Source organism: Balaenoptera borealis (genome assembly GCF_965194805.1).
Source record: "Balaenoptera borealis genome assembly, chromosome: 16".
Taxonomy (NCBI): domain Eukaryota; kingdom Metazoa; phylum Chordata; class Mammalia; order Artiodactyla; family Balaenopteridae; genus Balaenoptera; species Balaenoptera borealis.
Genome location: NC_138872.1, coordinates 30,663,773 through 30,688,379, shown reverse-complemented (window position 1 = coordinate 30,688,379; position 24,607 = coordinate 30,663,773). Strand labels below are relative to the sequence as shown.

The following is a 24,607-nucleotide window of genomic DNA, read 5'->3' as shown; positions in this document are numbered from 1 at the left end:
TTGTTCACCTCTGTTTGTTTGTTCTTTAATTCTTCTAGGTGTTTGTTCTCTCATTCTTCTAGGTCTTTGTTAAACATTTCTTGCATCTTCTCAATCTTTGCCTCCATTCTTTTTCCAGGGTCCTGGATCATTTTCACTATTGTTATTCTGAATTCTTTTTCTGGAAGGTTGCCTGTCTCCACTTCATTTAGTTGTGTTGCTGGGGTTTTATCTTTTTCCTTCATTTGGTACATAGCCCTCTGCCTTTTCATTTTGTCTGTCTTTCTGTGAATGTGGTTTTTGTTCCTCGGGCTGCAGGATTGTAGTTATTCTTGCTTCTACTGTCTGCCCCCTGGTAGATGAGACTATGTGCAAGCTTCCTGATGGGAGGGACTGGTGGTGGGTAGAGCTGGGTGTTGCTCTGGTGGGCAGAGCTCAGTAAAACTTTCATCTGTTTGTCTGCGATGGGTGGGGCTGAGTTCCCTCCCTGTTGGTCGTTTGGCCTGAGGCGACCCAGCACTGGAGACTACAGGCTCTTTGGTGGAGCTAATGGCAGATTCCGGGAGGGCTCATGCCAAGGAGTACTTCCCAGAACTTCTGTTGCCAGTGTCCTTCTCCCCCCGGTGAGCCACAGCCATCCCCCACCTCTGCAGGAGACCCTCCAAGGAATAGCAGGTAGGTCTGGTTCAGTCTCCTGTGGGGTCACTGCTCCTTTCCCCTGAGTCCTGATGCACACACTACTTTGTGTGTGCCCTTCAAGAGTGGAGTCTCTGTTACCCCCAGTCCTGTCGATGTCCTGCAAACAAATCCCACTAGCCTTCAAAATCTGAGTCTCTGGGAATTCCTCCTTCCTTTGCCAGATCCCCAGGTTGGGAAGCCTGACGTGGTACTCAGAACCTTCACTCCAGTGAGTGGACTTCTGTGGTATAAGTGTTCTCCAGTTTGTGAGTCACCCACCTAGCAGTTATGGGATTTGATTTTATTGTGATTGTGCCCCTCCTACTGTCTCATTATGGCTTCTCCTTTGTCTTTGGTTGTGGGGTATCTTTTTTGGTGAGTTCCAGTGTCTTCCTGTCGATGACTGTTCAGCAGTTAGTTGTGATTCCAGTGCTCTCGCAAGATGGAGTGAGTGCCCGTCCTTTTGTTCCGCCATCTTGAACCTGTCTCTGTAATAAGTCTTGACATCAGGTAGAGTGATTTCTCCCACTTTATTCATTTTCAGAAAAGTTTTAGCTATTCTAGAATGTTCCTTTGCCATTCCATGTAAGTTTTAGAGTAATCTTTTCTATATCTACAAAAAATCTTGCTGGGATTATGATAGGAATTGTGTTAAACTTGTACACTAATTTGAGGAGAATTGACATCTATATTATGTTGAGTCTTCCAGTCCGTAAATACGTCTCTCCACTTACTTATATCTTATTTGGTTTCTTTAATCAGTGTTTTGTAGTTTTTAGCATGTAAGTCCAGTGCATGTTTTGTTAGATTTATATTTAAATGATACTGTATTTTTTTTTTTTTTAGAAATTCACGTTCTTTTATTTATTTATTTATGGCTGTGTTGGGTCTTTGTTTCTGTGCGAGGGCTTTCTCTAGTTGTGGCAAGTGGGGGCCACTCTTCATCGCGGTGCGCGGGCCTCTCACCATCGCGGCCTCTCTTGTTGCGGAGCACAGGCTCCAGACGCGCAGGCTCAGTAATTGTGGCTCACGGGCCCAGTTGCTCCGTGGCATGTGGGATCTTCCCAGACCAAGGCTCGAACCCATGTCCCCTGCATTGGCAGGCAGATTCTCAACCACTGCGCCACCAGGAAAGCCCGATACTGTATTTTTAATTTTGGTTTCTGTGTGTTCATTTATACAGTTGGTTTTTGCATGTTGAGCTTGTGACTTTGTTGAATTCACTTATTAGTTCTCAGATTTTTTTTTTTTGTAGATTCTGTGAGATTCCCTGCATAGGTCATTATGTCATCTGCAAATAGCGATGGTTTTATGTCTTCCTTTTCTATGTTTATGCCTTTTATTTCCTTTTTTTTTTTTTTTTGCCTTATCGCATTGGCTAGAACTTCCAGTATTATGTTGAATCGGAGTAATGAGAGCAGACATCTTTTTCTTGTTCCTCATTTAGTCTTTCACCATTAAGTATATTCCAAACTTTGCTTTGGAGGTTTTTTGTAGATGTTCTTTATCAAGTTGAGGAAACTCTATTTCTGGTTTTCTAAGTGTTTTTATTATGAATGGGTGTTGAATTCTGTTAGATGATTTTTCTGCATCAATTATATGGTTGTGTGATTTTTTTTCTTCTTTAGCCTGATGGATTATATTGATTGATTTACCAGTAGTGAAACAGCCTTGCATCCCTCTTGGTCATGATGTACAATTCTTTTTGTATGTTTTTGAATTCTATTTGCTAATATTTTATTGAGGATTTTTATATCTATATTCATGGTAGATATTGATCTGTAGGTTTCTATTTTTTGGTGCTATCTTTGGTTTTGGTATTAGGTGGAAGACTGTGAACATCTTGAGGGAAGACAGTGATAATGACCACTAAGTCAAGGACTTGGGGTATGGGGACATCAGAAAGAATCCAGGGGGGAAAGAGAATCCAAGGAAGGGAAGTGGTGTTGTTTGACTGGAAATACTATTGCTTGGGTGAGCGTAGAGCAGTGTACCGGAACAGAGTGGTGAGGATGAAATCTGATTGTTATGGATGGAACAGTTACTGTAGTTGGTTTGTGGAGGATCTTAGATAATAATGATGTGGTAGGGCTGGGAATATGTTTACTGTAGGGAAAAAAAATTAATATAGGAGTGTTAGGGAATGAATACTGGAGACAGATCTTGGACCTGAAGGTGATGTGGACAGACCCTGTGGAAAGATCAGTCTCAAGCAGGAAAGTGACCAGCTCTCTCTCGGACTTCTGGGAAGGAGGAGGGATTGATATGGAAAGCATGGGGTCCTTAGAAGTGATATTAATGTCTGGTCGTGTCTCTTCTTATGCTTTGTTTGGGAGGAAGGGCATATGCCTAAAACCAATGGAATCAGAGATCTGCACAGAAATGGGACCAAGTACCATCTACTGACACTCTCTGATGATGATACATCAGAGCTTCCTTTAGGTCCTTAGGCCAGTTTTTGGTTTTTATCTGTTTGTTTTTTGGTTTGTTTTTAACAGACCAATGATGACCACAGTTAGGACAGATAAGTGTAGAAACTCTTCCTTGATTAAACTTCAAAATTGAGAAGTCATTGGAAGTCCTTCTGGTCAGCTGCTCAGTTCTAATCCTGTCCAGCATTCATCATGAGAGGGCCTTTGGCTCCATCCTTTGTTGAGCCAGAGAGCCACTGACCATCGGTTTATAATCAGCAGTTCAGACTTAGTCTTCAGACCACTTCTGCATAATCTCTTCCAAAAAATAGAAAAAAAAAAGAATGCTCCCTAATTTCTTGTTATGATTCCGATACCAAAGTCAGACAAGGACCAGTTTCCATCCCTAGCAGTCGTTCTCTTCTTCATGCCTTCATGTGCTGGCACTCAGGAAGCTGATTTCTGTTCTTATTGCAGCTGCAGTCGACTCCGCCAGGTTCAGAGCATCCTGACCCAGAGCAGCAAGTCTCAACCCGACGGGATCCTCTGCATCCTAGGTCAGTGCTTTTAACAAGGTGGGACTCAGGGCTGGGGCAACTTGGCTTCTGTTCACAGGAAGATATAATAATAGTATCATCACTGTGAGATAAGCTGTGAGTTAGTATTCTTCTCCCAGCTTTTGTTCCCCTGAGATCTATTGCTGTTTTAATGAGATCAGGTGAGATATCAGTGAGATAGGGGGCCTGTACCACAGAGCAGGCACTTTGTACATGTTATCTCATTTCTCCTCACAGCAACCTTACAAGAAACAGTGTTGTCCCTTTTTTACAGAGGAGGAAACTGAGACTCTGGGAGATCAAACAGACTTGCCCAGGGCCATAGAGTGGCAGAATTGGGCATTTATTTGTTCTTTAACACTGTTTTTATTATGAAAATACATCATATAATTTAAAAATTAAGACATTACACAAATAATAATGAACAAAATTTTCTAATCATCCCAGTTTCCCAGTCCCACTCCCCAGAGATAATGTCAACCGTATTTTTCTTTTAACACAAAAGGGATCATTTTATGTATATTGTTGTTAATCTAATTGAAAATTTTTCACTTGATAAGTATATCTTGGAGCTTTTTCTATGTCAGGTCAATCTCCTTCTTTATCTCACTTTCATTTACATTCACAGTATTGAGTCATAAAACTTGCTTAGCTCAGGTTGTTTGTCTGTCAACCACCCAATTTCCTTCCCAGAAGCGAACCACTTTCTTGTTTGTCCTTCCTCAGATAATCTATGCATAATTTTATTTTTTCACTTAATAGCACTTGCATTTAAACTTACGATAGGCAGTGGGCAGAGTGATTAAAAACGTGCACTCTGGAGCCAGGCAGGTTTGGGGTTTGAATCTTGGCTTCATCACTCACTTAGCCAAGAGACATAGTTTATGGTGGGCCTAGAATTCCAGTCAAATGCTGAAACAACACTCACTGGATTCTCTTTCCAGCTGCAGCCATCAAGGGTGTGGGGGCTGTCTTTGCCATGAATTTACTTATGAATAAAATCACCTGTTTGTTACTGGACTTATGCTATTATTTCTGTTAGTTAAGGCTCAACCTAGTAAAAATAGGCAGCATAAAATTGATCATGTGGGCTACTTGAATATAGAATACTAAAGGATTGAGGAAAAGGTCAACTTATAAGAATATCACGAGACCATATATATATATTTTTTTTAATGAAAACACAAATGTTGCAGAAATTGATGTTTGAAGTTGGGTGTGAAGATTGAGGTAAAAACTTAATAAACCTTCAGGACAGGGACTTCCCTGGTGGTCCAGTGGTTAAGACTATGTGCTTCTGATGCAGGGGCCGTGGGTTCCATCCCTAGTCAGGGAACTAGGGTCCCACATGCTGCGTGGTGCGGCCAAAAAAAAAAAAAAAAACCTTCAGGACAGCTGAATGTGAAACAGCTGTATGTGAACGTGAAGCAAGAAATCAGTGAGGCACTTGTATGTTTTTAAACAGCTTCTGGGGTTTAGTGAATTCTGCTTTTTTGGGTAATTAGGGTTATCATAGCATCTCATGGTTGGTTGGTTGGTTTAATCTATCCTTCTAGCCTCAACAGTATCCTTCTGAGCAACTCTGGCTCAACTCCCTCCACTTTGGCATTTTTCATTTAGTTATTATGGTGTAGGAGATGTTCTCACTGAATTTCTGCTAACCTTTTTTTAAAAACAGCTTTATGGTGGTATAATTCATGTATAGTAAACTGCACATATTTAAAGTGTACGATGTGATAAGTTTTGACATATGTGAAATCCCTCTTTTGGGATTTTTCTTATGTTTTTCTCATGCTTAGACTGGGGTTATGGATTTTGGAGTGCAAGACCAATGAAGTAACATGCCATTTTCATCACACGATATCAAGGATACATACTAACAACAAGACTTTTCACTGTTTATATTGACTTTGATCACTTGGCTAAGATAATATTTGTCAGGTTCTGCATTGTAAAGTACTCTCCCCACCCCTCCTTCCATATTGTCCTCTTTGGAAGGAAGTCACTATGAGCCCACACTTAAGGAGTCGGGATTATGCTCCATTGCCTTGAGGAGGGTAGTGTCTACATAAATTATTTGAAATTCTTCTGCATGGGATATTTGTCTCTTCTCCCCCATTTATTTATTTATTCAATCGTTTGTTTGTATGTCTTCATGGAGATTTATTTTATACTTTGAGTTAAAATCCAGTACTACTTCATTTATACCTTAGGTTATAATCTACTACTACTTCAAATTGTTCCAGCTTTGGCTGTTTGGGGCTCTTTCAGTTGGTTCCTACATCCCTCCCTTTGATATATCACCATAAAAGTTATAGTTTGTTTAGTACTTCTGTACTTTCTGACACTATAAGATGCTCCAGTCTTATTTTGTATATTACCTGCTTCAGTCCTAGAATCAGCCATTTCTCTAATTGGATTTCTTTTATTGGAGAAAGGTATTAGAAACCAAGATCTGGGGACTGGGTATGCTCTTTGCTACTGGGATGTCATTGCTTTTAGGCCCTCTCAGCTGACAAAGTAAGGAAATATATGTGTGTACCTTAAGTGGTGTATATATATACATCTGTATATGTTATGTAACTGTCTCTACTGTATTAAGCTAAACATGAATTCATATTAGTGCTTCTAGCTCTAACCCATTACTACATGGATCATTCTAGCTTCCTTCTCTTGCTTATCTGTAAACTTCCACTCCACCAGTGAGAAACTTGGCACCTACTGTCTACCATCCATTTACTTGTTTAATTCCAGTATGCATATTTAGCAGTATCAGATTTGTAGCCCAAAATTCCCCCATGGGAAACAACTTTATTAACTAGAGTATGGTGGTTACATATAGTATCTTTTGCCTTTAATTTTACATGGTCAGTCTTTTTAATGTTAGCATTTTTTGTGGCAGTTTATGTAGCTGGAATCTTTAGCAGAGGACATGCTGCCCAGTCCACTGGTTATTTTTAGCTCTGTAGCCCTTTCTACTTCAGGCCTTATGTAGGCCAGGTCATTTCTGCTTTTGATTCTTTTTCATCTCTTTCTTCACTAAAGTGTTGAATGGCATAAAAGAGGGCTGTGCTGCTTTGATCTAGCTGAGAAAGTAATCTTCCCATATTTGAAGTCCCCTACCACAGGTGGTCCCTAAGCCCCTCTGGTCTGAATGCCCATTACTTTTCACTGGTCTGAATAACAACTGGCAGTCCTGTTTCCCAGGCTCCAGCCATATTTCCATTCTTGGAGCTTCTTCTGCCCCAACCCCTTCCTCTTAGCCTCACGTAGCCAGCTGCTTCCTGCCCTTGACATGTCCCTCTTGCCCAGGGTCATAGCTCTGGGCCTTCACAGATATCCAGGAACCAGTTAGTATATGTGCCTGTGGCATTGAAAGGCAGTTGTGAAGGCAGTATTTAATTTCCTTTTTATTAGTCTCTGACCCAACCCTACTAGACTGTAAGACCATTTGTAGGCATGTTTACTACATGCTTCAGCACCCAGCAGAGTGCTAGGCCTTGGGCCTGATAAATATTTGTGAAATGATGGATGTCTGCGGTTTCATTCACTTGTCCTCTTTTTACTTCTTTGAGTTCTTTTCAAACCACCTTAATCCTCCTTTATTTAATTCCACGTGTTTTGGTAAAGGTCTCTTTGAGAAGAGAATACTTTTCTGATGCCTATTCCTATTCTAACTGAAAGTATTAAAAATTTTTAGCCAACTATGGCAGGACTTGGACTATATTTTCTGGTTCCTTCTATCCTCAAGAATTGCTTTTGATTAAATTAACAGCTTCTATGTTCTGTGATGTTTGACTGTCTCAACTATATAGATCTTGAATCCATGTAAGAGTACTTGATGCTGAGGCCTGCTTCTTTGAGTTGTTTAGTTTGGCTTCTGGCACAAAACTGGTCTGAGGTGCTGCCTTTAACTTAACCATTAGGGTTTTGCTGAGCAGGGGCAAACTGTTGGGACTCATATGCTCCCCGTAGTACAGTACAGCTGATCAGAGCCTTTTTTGCCTTGCAGGAATCGATAGCAGGTACAATGAAGGCTGCAGAGAGCTGGCAAATTATCTTCTGTTTGGTTTGTACAATCAGAATACCAGTGATTTTGAGAAAACAGGGTTTTCTGAAGAAGTTCTAGATGGTAAGTATATATTGGTGAACTCTGTGTGAGAGAGGAGTAAGTGATTTAGTACTTTGGATTCTTATTTCATGGCCTTTTTATGGAAAAATATGATCAAATTTAAAATAGCCTGAAGAGCCAGTAAATTTTTGCTTTTTTTATTAATGAAAAACGACATTTCTTCTTTGCTGATATGTTAAGTAATATGCTCTGTCGGTTACCTGCTGGATTATAAGAGACTAGTGACAAGTAGTTTTCAGAGTATGTTTACTAGATAAATAGGTTTTAGAGGAAAAATGTAAACATCAGTGTTTGGCTTTATATCTTCTTGGCAAGGTACTAGTTTTCCTCTGAATTTTCCATTGCCTCTACATGCTGGGAGGTTCACATTATGTGCCGTTGTCCTATGAAAGCACTTTCAGCTGTGAGTCAGGGATAAGCCTGCAGGCTACTCCTGCAAGGAGGACTTCATGTGGATCTTCAGCTTAGGAACAAAGCCTCTTTGTCCTGCTCTGTCTTTGGGAATTGTTTTCTGTGAGCTGTAATTTATGACGATGCCTCTGACTACAATGCAGACTTTCTGCTTACATTCCCCTTTCCTCGGCTCTTGAGACACTCACCCTGTGTTCATGCTGCTATGGGGTGATGCCCAGGAGCTATCTCTGATATCACATACTTAGCATTATGACTTGTCTGCCAGGTGGATCAGGAGACACAGGAATAGACAAATCAAAATGGATGAGAGACAGCTCTTGTGAAGCAGCTGGGGGACGCGTGAAAGCAAACATCTGATGTTGAAATAATCTTGCTGTGGATCTAATACAGTGATTCTCAACTGGGGGCAGTTTTATCCCCCAGGGGACATTTGGCAATATCTGAAGACACTTTTGATTGTCACAACTGGGCAGAGTGGATAGAGGCCAGAGATGCTACTAAACATCCTACAACGCATACACAGGACAGCTCCCCACAACAAAGAATGATCTGGTCTAAACTGTCAGTAGTGCTGAAGGTGAAGAACCCTGGCCTAGTGTATGTGAAAATTCTTCTGTAGTAAAGTCCTTAATAGTATCTATCCTTATAGATTGGTGAAAGATTTTCTTTTTATTAGGAAGTGCAGAAAACAGGGTGAAATTATTCCTTCTGTTAATTTTTTTTCAATTCAAATTTAGTTTCAGATTTTGATTTTAAAAAATGCTTTCTTACACTGTAAAACATATACTGGTTTGGAAAGAGTTCATCTTGGCAGCTCATTTAGACAGTTACAAAAAGGCAGATACTTGTACCAACCACACATTTCACTGCAGTCAAGGTTGCTAAGGACATTGCAGTACTGAAATTAAGGAAGTAGTTTAAATCCTCAAAGGTGCTCCTTTTTGCTTATCTTTGTCTTTATCCTGTCACCTAGCACAATGCGTGCTTATAAAGTAAGCGTTTTCTTCCAAATTAATAAATTCATTTTTAAATCCAAGTAGCTGGAAAGCTGAGTTCACCAGATTTATCTTCTACATTACAATCCCTAATTATCTGAGAGAAAAAGAGGCAAACACGAAGGATTTATTTTAAAAAGAAACTTTTAAAATAGTTTACGTGCTCTTATGCTTTCTTTTACCTGACTGTGTACTCTGTTAAAATTTATTTGTAGTGATGACGTCAGTCTTGTGAGATCCTTAGCATGCTTCATTAGGTTTAGTAGCTGTTGCATTATTTCTTTTACTGGATCCTAATTCTTTGCAGTATGTTACACATTAGTATAGAGTACAGTGTATACAGGAAGCCCTCAGTGACATCAAACTCTCACTATTGAGCAGGTGACCTACAGGTGATTCAGGGTGGGTCTCCCAGCAGAATGAGACGGGGCTTCTTTCTCATCCCTTGCTACCTTTTAACTCCAGCACTTAGCTGAGAGTCAGCAGTGAAGAGCCTGCTCCATACTGTGTTGCCTAGAACACCTAGGGTCTGACCAGGTGTGGAGCTCAGAGTGGCTTAAAAGGCCACCATCATGGAGCTTTATTTCATGAGGCCACCCAGCTGTGCAGTCAGCTGAGATCAGTATTCACTGGGCTTATGTTTTTGTAGATTATGGTCTGTCACACTGTGTTACTGTGTTGGCATTGCCCTAAGCCTGCTGCATCAGTTGCTTTCTGCCCCCACGCTCCTCTCTCACTTCCAGCCATCTCCTCTAGCCCCTTCCCTAGTGTCATCTTGTTAGAAAGAGGCCTAATGACTCTGGTTTCTGAGGAGCCGTAGAATGGAGCCTCTGCTTTTCTTCTGGAAGTGTGACTGCTTTCTTTCTCAGTGTTCAAACTGTTTTAATATTCCTGCCCCGTTCCATGGCTTGTTTGTTAGTTTACTTGGTTTTATTTGCACCTTTGGGATTGCTTTATTTATTTGACCCACCAACATCAATGATTATTCCCTAAATCTGTGAGCTGCTGATCACTTGCCTCTACTTTCTTCCTCCCAGCCTTTCCTGCGTACAGAGTTTACATCTGTATACAATAACCCTTCCCAGGTTGCAAGGAAAGGGGTATCCTCGGGCCCACGATTTGCCTTGAGCCAGATGAGCCAGCAGCCAAGAGCTTTATAGACTGATGTCTGCAGGAGAACCAGTCACTGGCCATATTTGGTGCTGTTTTCCTGCCTCAGTGGCTTTTACCTGTAGAGTTTCCATTTACTATCTATCTCCACAGCAAAGTACACAGTTGAGTTTGGTACAACAAATTTTGCTGTGTTGAACTTTGTGAAACACCCTGAAGGCTGTTCTTTTGACTTATTCTACCATAACCAGAGGGCCACAGTAGTGGAAGCATAGCATGGGGATGAGGAAATGCTTGCTGTCCACACTTGAGTGTTCTACAGTCACTTTGAAGCACGTTGCCTAATTAAAGAATTTTCAGTTTAGAGTTTTGTTACATTGTTTCTGTCGTTTTAGTGGTTTTACTGATTATGTGGGCAGAAGATGTCTAAAGGAAATGCTTTTGACAATCTTGTGTTTTAATTTTGTTTTTCTTACAGATGTGATTATATTGATTAAATCAGATAGTGTCCACCTGTACTGTAATCCTATAAATTATCGCTATCTTTTACCCTATGTGGCACATTGGAGAAATCTGCATTTCCACTGCATGACTGAAAATGAGGTGAGGAGAAACGATAAAATAGGCGCTTAGAGACACTCTTAAGGATATTCGTTCAGGAAAATGTATTGATAGAATGGGAACAGGAGGTCCTTAAAGAAATCAAATTGGGGAGTTCCCTGGTGGTCCAGTGGTTAGGACCCCAAGCTTCCGCTGCAGGGGGCATGGGTTTGATCCCTGGTTGTGGAACTAAGATCCCACATGCTGCGCGACATGGCCCCCCCCAAAAAAAAAATTCGTGAAATGTGGTTACACAAAAAAGGTTATTTGTTTTAGTGGAACTTTTCATATTTCATTATGAGGCTACCCTAGCGATAAATTATATGCCTGACAGAGACAAAAAGGACTATTAAAATTGGGACCTAATAGTGGACTTGTGAACCTGCCTTCCTGCCCTGCTTCTTTATCCCCGGCCTGGGTGCATTCTCTCGGGCCTAGGAACTGCCCCAGGAGAATTTGATAAGCTCTGTGACATTTCAATGTTTGGATTTCTTGGTATTTGTTTCTATTTCCCTTTAGACCCTTTTCAAAGATTTGGCTAGAAATCAAATTGGGACTTGAGATTTAGGATTTCGTGGAAATTGTGACCCAATGTAGGTCCAGAACCCTTCTTTCCATATGAGCATTTGGGGGACTTTTGAGGACAAGTTTTATCTCTTGCATTTAGGTCTCTGATCCATTTTGAGTTGATTTTTGTGTGTGGTGTAAGGTAAGGGATTGACATGTTTCTGACCAGCAAACACTAAAACTTGCCTTTAAAAATACCCTCTTGGGGCTTCCCTGGTGGCGCAGTGGTTGAGAATCTGCCTGCCAACGCAGGGGACACGGGTTCGAGCCCTGGTCTGGGAAGATCCCACATGCCGCGGAGCGACTAAGCCCGTGAGCCACAACTACTGAGCCTGCGCGTCTGGAGCCTGTGCTCCGCGACGGTGAGAGGCCCGCGCACCGCGATGAGGAGTGGCCCCCGCTCGCCACAACTGGAGAAAGCCCTCGCACAGAAACGAAGACCCAACACAGCCAAAAATAAAAAAATATAAATAAATAAATAAATTTATATTAAAAAAAAAAAAAAAAAAAAATACCCTCTTGATGGGAATTCCCTAGCGTTCCAGGACTCTGTGCTTTTACTGCCGAGGAAGTGGGTTCAGTCCCTGGTCAGGGAACTAAGATCCTGCAAGCCACGCAATGCGGCCAAGAAAAACAAAACAAAACAAAAGCAAACAAAAAAACCCTCTAGGGACATTTGGGACAACTAATAAAAATGCACAGAAAATATGGGATTTTGTATGATGTCTCATGAGAGCCTGTTTCCTTTCTATTTCCTTCTTTAGTATGAAGATGAGGAAGCTGCAGAAGAATTTAAAATTGCCAGTTTTGTAGACATGGTTCGAGACTGTAGTAGAATTGGCATTCCTTACAGCTCCCAAGGTGCGTATCTGACAGTCAGCCATTTTAGAACCTTGCTGGGATGGTGTGTGAATCGAATGTCCTTACTTCTCCTTTCAGTGGAGGCATTCAGCTGGGAAACCTGTTGATCTGTTTTCACTAAAGGCAGAGAGGATCAAGCAGAATGAAATTTGGGAACTATCCTATGCAAGCTTGTGTTCATAACTGAAGTTTCTGCAGCAACACAGCATGCTACCAGCAGCAGTCAGAAGAACTGATAAAGGATTTACCACAGTTGCCATCTATGCTATACCACTTATTATACTTGAAGTGTAGATGTGGGGCCTCTTGCTAATAAGAAATAGTAATTTGGGTAGCTGTTAAAAATATGCTGACAGTGAGACTCAAAAATAATGTGTAGGGGACTTCCCTGGTGGTCCAGTGGTTAAGACTCTGTGCTTCCAGTGCAGGGGGCACGGGTTCGATCCCTGGTCTGGGAACTAAGATCCCACATGCCAACACGGCATGGCCGAAAAAAAAAAGTGTGAAAACAGAGGGAAAAAATCAACAAGCTTAGCAGTGCTTGTATCTTATTTATAAAAAAAAAAAAACTTTGCACATTGAAGCTTGTTGTTATAGGAAAAGAAAAATTTTGATTTGGTAATTTTCCCTTGAGGAAGTTGGTTAGCTGTGTTTCTTAAGGGAAAGGAGCCAAGTTTTGGTCTGTTAATAAATATATCCACTTAGTGATACAAGTCAGATGTAGTAGGCCACTATTTATTTATTTATTTACTTATTTACTTACTTAGGAAACCAGAATGTGAAAAAATACTGTAGAGAAATCTGAATTTTTGTAACTTGTGTATCTGGTTCAGTTTTATTTTGCTTGATGAGGCTGTGGTGAACTTGTGAGAAATGATGTCTAATGACCACATTAGATCAGGTTTAGACTGCTGTATCCAGGACGATATTTGATACATGTTGTACTTGATTCCTCTAGGTCACTTGCAGATATTTGATATGTTTGTAGTGGAGAAATGGCCAATTGTACAGGCCTTTGCACTTGAGGGCATTGGAGGGGATGGATTTTTTACCATGAAATACGAGGTATGTATGAAAAACAGTGTGCCTGGTTTTTGTCTACCACTGGGCTGTTTTTATGAAGGCCCACAATGTGGGTGTTCATTATAACACTCTGAAAAGCTGGCAGTGACTGCAAAGGGCATGGAGCAAGTTAAAAGACTTGAAATGGAAAATAGTTGCTATTTAAGGCTAGTCCCCAAACTGAGCTCCTGTGCCCTTTATTCTTGGAGTTCCTCTCTGTCCTTCTTCCTCTTCTTTCCCCATTCTAAGTTCACTGTAGCACCCTAGGCTGACTCCTCTTATAGCTTTTATCTTCCTATGTCACCCACATTTGTCACACCCACTCACTCATTCACCCACCCCTGGTCTCTGGATTAGAAGCTCCTTGAGAAAAAAAGCATTCTTGTTGTTTGTAGCTCAGAAGTTCGTATAATTTAACTGTTCAAGAGCAATGAAAGGAGCAATGAGAATTTTGTATAAGTACTGTGTACTAGAGGAATAAAAGGATTAGCTTTTGTGGTAAGAACAGTATCTTTTATTTCAGTATTCTTTGCATCTAGAAGATGACCAGTAAATATTTGTTAAGTGAATTAATGAATGAGACTGGGAGAGGGGATCACCCAGGGTACATATTAGGGCGGATGACCTGGTATCCACATGCCTCCATAGGATCCCCAATGAAATGACCTGCCCCCAGTACAGGAAACCAGGGAGAAGGAACATTGACATGCTAGAAATGGGGACATACTCTTAGGGATAGAAGTAAGTGGGACCTTTGGAAGCAAGGCCCAGGGCTAATTCCTACCCCCTTCTGAGAAGTAACAGTGTCCCTAAGAAATGTTTGGAGGCTCACCTGACAAACCCTGTAATGTAGAGGAACATGGGCTGTAGGGATGAAGAGACACACACCACATCAGCCCTACTTTTCTTGCTCCAAACCAGTTTTCTCACATTGACCACAGGTAGCAGAATATCAACAAGGCTGTGGGAGCTGCCCCTGGTAGCATCTAATGCTCTCTAATTTAGAAGAAGAGGGACTTGAAAGGAGGCAAGCCACAGGAGGTAGAGAGGAAGCTTAAAATTTTTAGTGATAATGGTAATGTTTATTTTTAATTAATTGTATAAACTAGGCATTTTTTACTGTCTCGTATACTCCAGGCACTGTTCTAAGCATTTTGCATGAATTAACTTTAATTCTTACAATAATCCTCTGAAGTAGGTACTATTACCATCCCTATTTTATGGGAAGTTTAAATGAATTTCCCAAAGTCACAGAGCTAGTAGCCTGTGAGTGGCAGGGCTAGGGCCCAGTCAAGAGAGTCTGGCTTCAAAGCCTGTGCTCCTAACCCCTGGGCTGCCACTAGATTAGCGTTAGAAAGCAGTGCACTAGGAGGCTGTACAATTCATGCAGCTCAAATGGGGCAGGCCTCTGGCTTCTGGCTTAAAGTGCATCACACCATGAAGTCAAATCCAGGTAATGTAGATTTTTCCTGTAGGGTGGTGTTTTTAGGGGATGGGATGGGCAGTGAGGAGGAAACAGCACACATCATATTTTAAGAGTTATTACTATAAGTCTTCTCTCCAGATCCCTTTCTTCAGATCCTGCCCTTCTCTGTAGCCACTAATTTTCATTCTCTCAGATACTTTCCTTTCGTCTCCATCTCATTTCCCTTGACCTCACTTCTCTTCCTTACCCTGTCCTTCCTGGTCGTTTAAGGTATGGAGCAGTTAGGCCTACTGATCAGCTCTGCCATTATACTGTACTTCTCTCTGATTCACATATTAAAGGCCTGATAACTGCCTGAGCCAGAAAAGTTCTTGCCTCCTTTGAAAGCTAGGAGGAGAACTACAGATACTTACAACTTAATTTTTTAAACTTTTTTACTGTATGCTCATACCCAGAAGAAAATCCTTAATTCAGAGGATGTTTTTATCCCTGATGTGGTAGGTGCCAGCATGAGAAAGGAAGCCAGACCCACACAGCATTTACTTGGTACTTAGGCTGAGCCAAACTAAGTTATGGATATAGGGAACTTTTTCTTCCTGGAAGCAGTACAGGGAAGTTCCTCTTCTAGGGCTTTCCCTGTCTCCAACTTCCTTCTTCTTACTCTCCAGCTGCTGGAACTGTATGACCTGGTAATGTAAATTTACATTAGCCAGCTCCCCAAGGGGAGGATTCTAAAATAATCCTCTGAATAATGAGAATAATTACAGAGTAAACATTCATTCACCTTTTTATGGACAAACATAAGATTTTTGTACTGAAAGGTGGGATAAACCCTATGAAAAAATTCAAAAGGTAAGAAAGAGACCATAGCATATTAGATGCAGGGATAGATCAGCATGCTTTTAAAAAATATTTTCTCCAGGAAATAAAATAAAAATTGAGAAAAATATCTCTTTGTACTTTTTAAGAATGCAGTTTGTAAAAAGAGAAATGAGATATGGTAGGTAGAGCAAGCAGAATTAAAAAGGGAGATGGATGACATGAGGAAATATTGTTATAAGTCTCAAAATTCATTAGTAGAATTAAGATTTGAATTTCAAAATAGAAATCAGGGAGATTGGCCAAATGGCAGAGTAGAAAGATCCTGAGCCCACCTCCTCTCACAAGCACACCAAAATCAGAATTATTTGCAGAACAACCATCGATGAAAAAAGACCACAACCTACCAGAAAAGACCTTCTACAACTAAAGACATAAGGAACAAACCACAACAAGACAGGTAGGAAGGGCGGACTTGCGATATAGTCAGGTCCTTTTCCCCCAGGTGGGTGACCCACAACTGGAGGATAATTACATTGCAGAGGTTTTCCCACAGCAGTGAGAGTTCTGAGCCCCACATCGGGCTCCCCAGCCTGGGGGCCCTGCACTGGGAGGATGAGCTCCCAGAACATTTGACTTTTAAGGCCAGCAGGGCTTAATATCAGGAGTCCCACAGGACTGGGGGAAACAGAGACTTCATTCTTAAAGGGCGTGCACAAAATATCACATGCCCTGGGACTCAGGGCGAAAGCAGTAATTTGATAGGACCCCGGGCCAGACTTACCTGCTCGTCTTGGGGAGTCTCCCAGAGAGGCAAAAGGCAACTGCAGCTCACCCTGGGGACATAGACGCTGATGGCAGCCATTCCTTGGGAGCTCCCTTCTATCACGTGGACACTGATGCTAGTGGTCGCCATTGTGGAATCCTCCCTCTGGCTCATTAGCACCAAGACCTGGCTTCAGTAGTAGCCTGTAGGGGCCAGTGCTGGGATGCCTCAAGCCAAATTAGGCAGGGGAACAGCCCCATCCATCAGCAGGCAGGCTGCCTGAAGACTTCCTGAACCCACAGCCGCCTCTAGACATGGCCCTGCCCACCAGAGGCTCAGGACCCAGCTCCACCTACCAGTGGGAAGGCACCAGTCCCAGAATCCTCTGGGCCCCAGCCCTGCCCTCCAGGAAGCCTGCTGCGGGCTTTGGACCAGTCTCACCAACCAAGGGACAGACACCAGCTGCAAGAAAACCAGACTCCCACAGCCTGTGAATCCAGCCTGCCCAAAGCAGGCCAGACCCTGCCCTGAGACCACTTTGGCCCCGGCCCCCTGCCCACTAGCAGCCAAATACAAGCTTCAGGACACCCTGAACCCCAAACCCAACTGTGTCAGGACCTCCCCCCCCCCACACACACACACCAGTGATCTGTCTGCATCTGGGATCCCTAGGCCTAGAAACCAGACTCCAGGACCCAGGTCTGCCTGCCAGTAGTCTGGTACTAACTCCAGGACCTGGCTTCACCCATCAGTGGACAGGCAACAACCCTGGAGTCTTCTGGACCCTGACTCTACCTACCAGTGAGCCAGCACTAGTTCTGGGGCTCCCTGAGGTTTTCCAGCTCCACCAACCAGCAGCCGGCAGCCTCTGCACAAGGCAGGGCCTGGCAACCAACTGGACCAGGCGCCAACAAAGCCTACCACATCACCCAAATAGCCCTCTACAAAAGAAGGACCCACACAGCCCTCATGGGAGAACCCCTAGAGCATATAGCTTGGGTGACGAGGGGAGTGCACTGCCGGGATGCATAGGATGTCTCCTACAGAAGACCACTTCTCCAAAGTTGGGAAACATAATTAACCTACCAGATAAATAAAAATACAAACAGCAACTTAGGCAAAATGAGGTGACAGAGGAACATGTTCCAGTCAAAGGAATAAGATAAAACCCCAGAAGATGAATTAAGTGAAGTGAAAAAGACAATCTTCCCAAGAAAGAGTGCAGGGTAATGATCATAAAGTTGATCAAAGAATGTGGGTGGGGCTTCCCTGGTGGCTCAGTGGTTAAGAATCATCCTGCCAATGCAGGGGACACGGGTTTGATCCCTGGTCCAGGAAGATCCCACATGCCGCGGAGCATCTAAGCCCGTGGGCCACAACTACTGAGCCTGTGCTCTAGAGCCCGCAAGCCACAACTACTGAAGCCCGCATGCCACAACTACTGAAGCCCGCACACCTAGAGCCCGTGCTCCTCAACAAGAGAAGCCACCGCAATGAGAAGCCTGCACACCGCAATGAAGAGTAGCCCCCACTCGCCACAACTAAAGAAAGCCCACGCGCGGCAATGAAGACCCAACACAGCCAAAAAAAAAATTAAATTAAAAAAAAAAAAGAATGTGGGTGAAGAATGGATGCACAGAGCGAGAAATTAGAAGTTTTTAACAAAGAGTTAGAAAATATAAAGAACAGCCAGAGATGAAGAATACAATAATGGAAATGAAAAATACATTAGAAGGAATCATCAGTATATTAAGTGATACAGAAGAATGAATCAGCGAGCTGGAAGACAAAGTAGTGGAAATCACTGATGCTGAACAGAAAAAAGAATGAAATGAAGACAGTTTAAGAGACCTCTGGGACACCATCAAGCGCACTAATATTTGCATTATAGGGGTCTTAGAAGGAGAAGAGAGAGAGAAAGGTGCTAAGAACATACTTGAAGACATAATAACTGAAAACTTCCCTAACCTGGAATAGGTTACAGTTATCCACATCCAGGAAATGCAGAGTCCCATACAGGATTAACCCAAAGAGGAACACACCAAGACACATTATAATTAAAATGGCAGAAATTAAAGAGAGAATATTAAAAGTGGCAAGACAAAAGGAACAAATAACATACAAGGGAACTCCCATAAAGCTGTGAGCTGATTTTTCAGCAGAAACTCTGCAGGCCAGAAGGGAGTGCCATGATAAATTTAAAGTGACAAAAGGGAAAAACCTACAAGCACAAATACACTACTCGGTAAGGCTCTCATGCATATTTGTTGGTGAGAGCAAACGCTTTATAGACAAGCAAAAGCTAAAAGAGTTCACCACCAAACCAGCTTTACAACCAATGTTAAAGATCTTCTCTAGGTGAAAAAGAAAAGGCCACAACTAGAAGCATGAAAATTATGAAATGAAAAAGCTCATCAGTAAAGGAAAACATACAGTAAAGATAGGAAATCATCCATGCACAAACCTAGTAGAAAGCTGAAAAGACAAAAGTAGTAAAATCCACAATATCCACAAATATACACAATAAACACTTAAGGGATACACAGAAGAATTAGATGTAAAATGTGATGTTGTTTTGCCGAAAGCCTGCTTTCGGTTTTAAGGTTTGTTGGATTCGCTGGCAAAATAACCACTTGTTTCACACAAATAAACAGCTTTAATCCTTTAATGAAAGATGACTTAGCTTAATTTTAATATACAATCATTAGAAGGAAAGGAATAAGAATATTAGAGAAACATAACACGGTATATATACATCACAGAATTGGGCCGACACCTACTTCCAGATCCAAACAGCAGTTGGGAAGTCCTGAGTAACAGCAGTCTGGAGCCCCAGTTGGGAAAGGTCCCGGGCGGTGCATCCATCCCATGGGTGAGACTTCAGATCAGAGTTCCAGGGGCTTCCATTTGTAATTCCAGGCCACAAACTAATATCAGTTTGCGTGCCAAAATGCAGCTCTGGATTTACTTTAGCAATGCTGTTTGTTTCACCACGTGGGTCACAAGATTTTCCAGACCCCAGGGGACTGGCCAGGTCCCAGGGCTCAAGAAATTCCAAGACCCACTCCCTTTCTTTTTTTTTTTTTTTTTTTAATTCTTGGTTTTTTCGGCACGTACTTTAAATTTATTTATTTATTTATTTTTGGGTGTGTTGGGTCTTCGTTTCTGTGCAAGGGCTTTCTTTAGTTGCGGCAAGCGGGGGCCACTCTTCATCGCGGTGCACGGGCCTCTCACTGTCACGACCTCTTGTTGCGGAGCACAGGCTCCAGACGCGCAGGCTCAGTAGTTGTGGCTTACGGGCCCAGTTGTTCCGCGGCATGTGGGATCTTCCCACACCAGGGCTCGAACCCGTGTCCCCTGCATTGGCAGGCAGATTCTCAACCACTGCGCCACCAGGGAAGCCCTCCCTTTCTTATTGTGAGTGCTACTTGCCTTGCTAGCAGCAATTGTTAGGTGTGCAAGCAAGCGTGCAGTCCAGGCTGGGTCACGGGTCAGTCAGAGGCCTGCTTCTGCATCTGAAGCCTGAACAAGACTACTTTATTAATTTTCCCAACAGATACCAAAAACAGTCATAGTGAGGGGAGGAGAGTTCAAACTGTGGGATTGTTAAAATGCATTTGAAATTAAAGAGATCAACAACTTAAAACAATCAAGTATGTAAATAGATTGCTATATAAAAACCTCATGGTAACCACAAACTAAAAGTCTGTAATGCATATACACAAAAGAGAAAAATCCAAACATAACACTAAAGATAGTCACCAAGTCACAAGAGAACAAAAGAAGAAAAAGGGGAAAAAAGACCTACAAATGCAATCCCAAAACAATTAACAAAATGGCAATAAGAAAATACATATCAGTAATTACCTTAAATGTAAATGGACTGACTGCTCCAATCAGAAGACACAGAGTAGCTGAATGGATACAAAAACAAGACCTTTATATATGCTGCCTACAAGAGGCTTCACTTCAGGTCTAAAGACACACACAGACTGAAAGTGAGGGGATGGATAAAGGTATTCCATGCAAATGGAAATTAACAGAAAGCCAGGGTAGCAATACTTATATCAGACAAAATAGACCCTAAAATAAAGGCTGTTATAAGAGACGAAGAAGGACACTACATAATAATCAAGGAATCAATCCAAGGAGAAGATATAACAATTATATACGCACCCAACATAGGAGCACCTAAATAAAGCAAATATTAATGGACATAAAGGGAGAAATCAACAGTAACACAATAATAGCAGAGGACTTTAACACCCCGCTTACATCAATGGACAGATCATCCAGACAGAAAATCAATAAGGAAGCACTGGCCTTAAATGACACATTAGACCAAATAGACTTAATTGATATAGAGCATTCCATCCAAAAGCAGCAGAATACACATTCTTTTCAAGTGCCCATGGAACATTCTCCGGGATAGGTCACATACTAGGCCACAAAACAAGCCTTGGTAAATTTAAGAAAATTGAAATCATATCAAGCATCTTTTCCAACCACAACACTGACTAGAAACCAACTACAAGGAAAAAAACTGCAAAAACCACAAAACACATGGAGCGTTAGCAATATGCTACTAAACAATGAATGGATCACTGAAGAAATCAAAAAGGAAATAAAAAATTACCTAGAGACAAATGAAAATGAAAACATGATGATCCAAAACCTATGGGACACAGCAAAAGCAGTTCTAAGGGGGAAGTTTGTAGCGATACAAGCTTACCTCAGGAAACAAGAAAAATCTCAAACAACCTAACCTTACACCTAAAGGAGCTAGAGAAAGAAGAACAAACAAAACCCAACGTTAGTGGAAGGAAAAAAGTCATAAAGATGGCAGAAATAAATGAAATAGAGATTTTTTAAAAAATAGAAAAGATAGATGAAACTAAAAGCTGGTTCTTTGAAAAGATAAAATTGATGAGTCTTTAGCCAGACTCATCAAGAAAAAAGGGAGAGGGCCCAAATCAATAATACCAGAAATGAAAAAGAAGAAGTTACAGCCAACACCACAGGAATACAAAGGATCATAAGAGACCACTACGAGCAACTATACATCAATAAAATGGACAAACTGGAAGAAATGGACCAATTCTTAAAAAGGTACAATCTCCCAAGACTGAACCAGGAAGAAATAAAAAATATGAACAGACCAATTACCACTACTAAAATTGAATCAAAAACAAACAAAAAACAAAACAAAACAAAAACACTCCCAGAAAACAATAGTCCAGGACCAGATGGCTTTTCAGGTGAGTTCTACCAAACATTTAGAGAAGAATTAACACCTGTCCTTCTGAAACTATTCCAGAAAATTGCAGAGAAGGAACACTTCCAAAATCATTCTATGAGGCCAACATCACCTGATACCAAAACCAGACTAAGATATCATAAAAAAAGAAAATAACAGGCCAGTATCACTGATGAACATAGATGCAAAAATCGTCAACAAAATCATCAACTGAATCCAACAGCACATTAAAAGGATCATACATCATGATCAAGTGGGATCTATCAATGGAAATTTTCAGTATCTGCAAATCAATCAGTGTGATACATCACATTAACAAGTTGAAGACTAAAAACCATATGATCATCTCAACAGATGCAGAAAAGGCAAAATTCAATATCCGTTTATGATTAAAAACCCTCCAAAAAGTGGGCATAGAGGGAGCATACCTCAACATAATAAAGGCCATTTATGACAAAAAAGGAATCCAAATTGGAAAGGAAGAAGTAAAGCTTTCACTGTTTGCGGATGACATAATACTATACATAGAAAATCCTAAAGACACTACCAGAAAACTGCTAGAGCTCATCAATGAATTTGGTGAAGTTGCAGGTTACAAAATTAATATACAGAAATCTGTTGCATTTCTGTACACTAACAATGAACTATCACAAAGAGAAATTAAGGAAACAATCCCATCTACCATTGCATCAAAAAGAATAAAATACCTAGGAATAAATCTACCTAAAGAGGTAAAAGACCTATTCTCAGAAAACTGTACGACACTGATGAAAGAAATTAAAGATGACCCAAATGGAAAGATATATACCGTGGTCTTGGATTGGAAGAAGTAATATTGTTAAAATGACCATACTACCCTAGGCAATCTACAGATTCAGTTCAATCCCTATCAAAATACCAATGGCATTTTTCACGGAACTAGAGCAAATAATTTTAAAATTTGTATGGAAACACAGTAGACCCCAAAGAGCCAAAACAGTCTTGAGAAAGAAGAACAGAGCTGGAGGAATCACAGTCCCTGACTTCAGACTGTACTACAAAGCTGCAGTAATAACAGCAGTATGGTACTGGAACACAGACACATAGATCAATGGAACAGAATAGAGAGCCCAGCAGTAAACCCATGCACTTATGGGCAATTAATCTACATCAAAAGAGGCAAGAATATACAATGGAAAGAAGACAGTCTCCAATAAGTGGTGCTGGGAAAACTAGACAGCTACATGTAAAATAATGAAATTAGAACATTGTCTAACACCATATACAAAAATAAACTCAAAGTGGATTAAAGACCTAAGTGTAAGGTTGGAAACCATAAAACCCCTAGAGGAAAACCTAGGCAGAACACTCTGACATAAATTGTAGCAATAGTTTTTTGGATCTGCCTCCTAATGCAAAGGAAGTAACAGCAAATAAAATAAATTAAAAATAAACAAGTCAGACCTAATTAAACTTAAAAGCTTTTGCACAGCAAAGGAAACCATCAACAAAATGAAAACCTAGTGAATGGGAGAAGATATTTGCAAATGATACAACTGATAAGAATATCCAGAATATATAAAAAGCTCATACAACTCCACATCCAAAAAACAAACAACCCAATCAAAAAATGGGCAGAAGTCCTAAACAGACATTTCTCCAAAGAAGACATACAGATGGCCAACAGGCATGTGAAAAGATGCTCAACATCGCTATCATCAGGGAAATGCAACTCAAAACCACAATGAGATATCACCTCACATTTGTCAGAATGACTGTCATCAAAAAGAACACAAATAAATGTTGGTGAGGATGTGGAGAAAAGGGAACGCATCATACACCGTTGGTGGAAATGTAAATTGGTAGAGCCACTGTGGAAAACAGTATGGAGGTTCCTCAAAAAACTAAAAATATAACTATCTTATATCCCAGCAATTCCACTCCTGGGTATACATTCGAAAAAAACCCCCAAAACTCTAACTCAAAAAGATACATGCACCCCAGTGTTCACAGCAACATTATTTACAGTTGTCAATATATGGAAGCAACCTAAGTGTCCATCAGTAGATGAATGGATAAAGAAGATATGGTGTATATAATATATACAATGGAATACTGCTCAGCCATAAAAAAAGAATGAAAACTTGCCATTTGCAACAGCATGGATGGATTTGGATGGTATTATGCTAAGTGAAATAAGTCAGAGAAAGACAAATATGATATCATTTTATGTGGAATCTAAAAAATACAACAAACTAGTGAATAAAATGAAAAAGAAATAGACTCACAGATATAAAGAACTAACTAGTTGTTACCAGTGGGGAGGAGCAATATTAGGGGTAGGGGAATAAGCGGTACAAACTATTATGTATAAAATAAGCTACAAGGATATATTGTACAGCACAGGGAATATAGCCAATATTTTATAATAACTGTAAATGCAGTATAAGCTTTAAAAATTGTGAATCACTATATTGTACACTTGTAACTTACATGATTTTGCACGTCAACTATACTTCAATATAAATAAATAAATTTTAAAAATAGAAATCAAATTCAGTACCTCAAAAATCTAATCAGTTGACACACTTGTAAACCTGTTCCACAGTACAGAGGAAGGAGCCAAATAGGTTAAGTCAGTGAGGAAGAAGGTGATAAAATGGAGGATAGAGAATGGAAATTGGTGATATCAAAAAATGAATTAATTGAAGGTTATGTAGTAGTCTGTGTCGTCCTCCCCACCTCCCGAGTGATAAACAACCAGAAATTTACCAACTGCCACCAACTAGGAAAAACAAGGAACAAGGTGAGTGGATGGGTGGGGTTTCTCTATAGAAACTGAAAAAACAAAGAGAACTCATTGGGTAGTGTAGCTTTTGATGGCTGAGGGTAAAGCTCTCTATCTACACTTTCACACTTAGAATATGAGGGAGTAGAGATCCTATAATAACTGCCTCCTGCCTGTCTACTCTCCCTATAAAACTTCCTGGTAGT

At 40.9% G+C, this 24,607-nt stretch overlaps 1 protein-coding gene across 3 annotated transcripts in view; it reads left to right on the top strand.

Moving 5' to 3' along the window:
- DNAAF9 (dynein axonemal assembly factor 9) overlaps positions 1 to 24,607 on the top strand; it is a 148,742-nt gene that overhangs the window by 20,639 nt on the left and 103,496 nt on the right. For 2 of the 3 annotated variants that reach the window (XM_082359003.1, XM_082359002.1), the window contains exons 2-6: positions 3,546 to 3,625; positions 7,638 to 7,757; positions 10,755 to 10,879; positions 12,208 to 12,304; positions 13,263 to 13,369. In XM_082359003.1, coding sequence (XP_082215129.1) covers positions 3,546 to 3,625; positions 7,638 to 7,757; positions 10,755 to 10,879; positions 12,208 to 12,304; positions 13,263 to 13,369 — 529 coding nt within the window. The remainder of the gene's footprint in view (positions 1 to 3,545; positions 3,626 to 7,637; positions 7,758 to 10,754; positions 10,880 to 12,207; positions 12,305 to 13,262; positions 13,370 to 24,607) is intronic. The other variant, XM_082359004.1, reaches the window with a different exon arrangement.